The sequence below is a fragment of the Arachis ipaensis genome, chromosome B07 (assembly GCF_000816755.2).
Source record: "Arachis ipaensis cultivar K30076 chromosome B07, Araip1.1, whole genome shotgun sequence".
In the NCBI taxonomy this organism is placed as follows: domain Eukaryota; kingdom Viridiplantae; phylum Streptophyta; class Magnoliopsida; order Fabales; family Fabaceae; genus Arachis; species Arachis ipaensis.
Window position 1 is genome coordinate 108,887,437 of NC_029791.2, and position 2,483 is coordinate 108,889,919.

Genomic DNA, 2,483 nt, shown 5'->3' on the forward strand with positions numbered 1-2,483 from the left:
AAAATTTTAGTATGTTATTTATAGTATACAAATGAACATTAAGATATAACTTGTTAGTTGTATTATTTATTTATTTTTTGTCTAATTTAAAATACTCATCACTTTGTAAAGAATTTATGTTGATTCTTTGAGTTTTGATGATATATTATATTGTTGAGATACTTTAGTTCTAAAAGAAAGTCTAAAGGGTAGCAACTTTTTTAAAAGTTAGCCAGCATTTAATCTTTAAAAAAAATTAAATGATTCCATATTATTAAATTTAATCTCACACTATTAAAAATATTATAAATAACTGATTAATAATTACAAAATATAAGAATTGCTGGCGCTAGTACTCGTGCCATTTTACTTGGTGGCGGCTATTTGATTTCACAATAAAAAATTATTTTTGATTCTTTTACTGTCCTGTTCTCTAACCCTCATATTTTTCCAACATATATAAATCCAAGGTTAGCACACGCACTCATCACTTCATCCTCCCAAAAATATATCGCTTCATTGAAATTCATCATCACTTCATTTACTAAACCCAAATCAAGAGTCATCGATCGAGTGAAATAGTATTTAATTAACAATGGAATTGAAATTCACTTCATTATCCTCAAAGGCAATCTCGCTAGCTCCACTGAAAGCACTATCATCAGAAGCTGAATCGCTTTCATTTCCATCATCGGAACCCACCAAGCAGCAGCAGCAGCAGCTTCCTCTTCGTATAATTCCCGGTGACTACGGCCTCCCATTCTTCGGAGCAATCAAGGACCGCCTTGAGTACTTCTACAGCGACGGCGGCCGCAACGAGTTCTTCAGGTCCCGCCAACAAAAGTACAACTCCACCATCTTCCGCGCCAACATGCCACCTGGCCCCTTCGTCGCCTCCGATCCAAAGGTCATCGTCCTCCTCGACGGAAAAAGCTTCCCTGTTCTCTTCGACCTTACCAAAGTAGAGAAGAAGGACCTCTTCACTGGAACCTACATGCCCTCCACCAATCTCACCGGAGGCTACCGCATCCTCTCCTACCTCGACCCTTCCGAACCAAAGCACGAGAAGCTCAAGAACCTCATCTTCTTCCTCCTCAAGTCCAGAAGCAACAACGTCATCCCTCAGTTCCATTCAAACTACACTGATCTCTTTGATTCCCTGGACATAGAACTTTCCAAGAACGGCAAAGCAAGTTTCTCCGGCAACGACCAAACGGCGTTTACGTTTCTTTGCCGCGCTTTTTACGGTACCGATCCCAAAGACACGAGCCTCGGAAGCGACGGTCCCAGCCTGGTGCAGAAATGGGTGCTGTTCAACCTCAGCCCAGAGCTTTCCCTTGGCCTCCCCAAGTTCATCGAAGATCCCATTCTTCACACGTTCCGTCTTCCCTCCATCTTCGTCAAGAGCGATTACAAGAGGCTCTATGATTTCTTCTACGGCAGCGCAGGCTTCGTCCTCGAAGAAGCCGAGCGCCAAGGCATCTCCAGGGATGAAGCGTGCCATAACATCTTATTCGCCACCTGCTTTAACACCTTCGGAGGTGTGAAGATCTTCTTCCCGGCGTTGATGAAATGGATCGGTGGCCCCGGGAACAAGGAGCTCCATTCCCGGCTGGCTCAGGAGATAAGATCAGCCGTGAAATCCAACGGCGGAGAGGTAACGATAGCGACAATGGAAGAAATGCCGTTGATGAAGTCAGTGGTGTACGAGACTTTCCGCATCGACCCTCCCGTGCCGCTTCAGTACGCGAAGGCAAAGCAAGACATGGTTATAGAGAACCATGAAAACTCTTTCCAAGTGAAGAAAGGGGAAATGCTGTTCGGGTTTCAACCGTTTGCCACGAAGGATCCAAAGATATTTGAGAGAGCAGAGGAGTTCGTTGGGGATAGGTTCTTGGGTGAAGAAGGTGAGAAGCTTCTGAAGTATGTTTTGTGGTCGAATGGGCCTGAGACGGAGTCTCCGAGTGTTAGGAACAAGCAGTGTCCCGGTAAAGACTTTGTGGTGTTGGTTTCCAGGCTTCTTGTGGTCGAGATGTTTCTCCGTTATGATTCTTTTGAGGTTGAAGCCACAAAGTCAGCACTCGGTTATGATCTTAACTTCATCTCTCTCGCCAAAGCTACCTCTTAGAACTAAATTTACTATGTTTATCTTCTTTATCTGCACTTGCATAAACTAAATTACTTTTTAGTTATTTTCCTTGTATGCATGACGGGTCTGTCTTTTAGTTATTGGTTAATTCATTAAATAAAAAGCGTTGTGCGTTATTTTTAGAAAATTAATATTAAGAATCAACTATAATATAAGTTGCTAACGAGTTATAGCTCAAGCGGTATAATTTCTCCTAACTCACTTAAAAGTTATGAGTTCGAGTCTTTTTATTTTTGCTAAAAAAAACTATAATATAAGTTAGTTTTTTTATTTTTGATTTTAAAATTAAAAAAATTAAAATGATAAAGAAATTTTTTTTAAAAAAAATCTATTTTTTAATTAGTTAATTAGAATT

General features: G+C 40.6%; 1 protein-coding gene across 1 annotated transcript; it reads left to right on the forward strand.

Moving 5' to 3' along the window:
* LOC107610169 (allene oxide synthase) lies at positions 370–2,255 on the forward strand. The gene has a single exon (XM_016312263.2). The coding sequence runs from the start codon at positions 575–577 to the stop codon at positions 2,105–2,107; it is 1,533 nt and encodes a 510-aa protein (XP_016167749.1). The 5' UTR covers positions 370–574; the 3' UTR covers positions 2,108–2,255.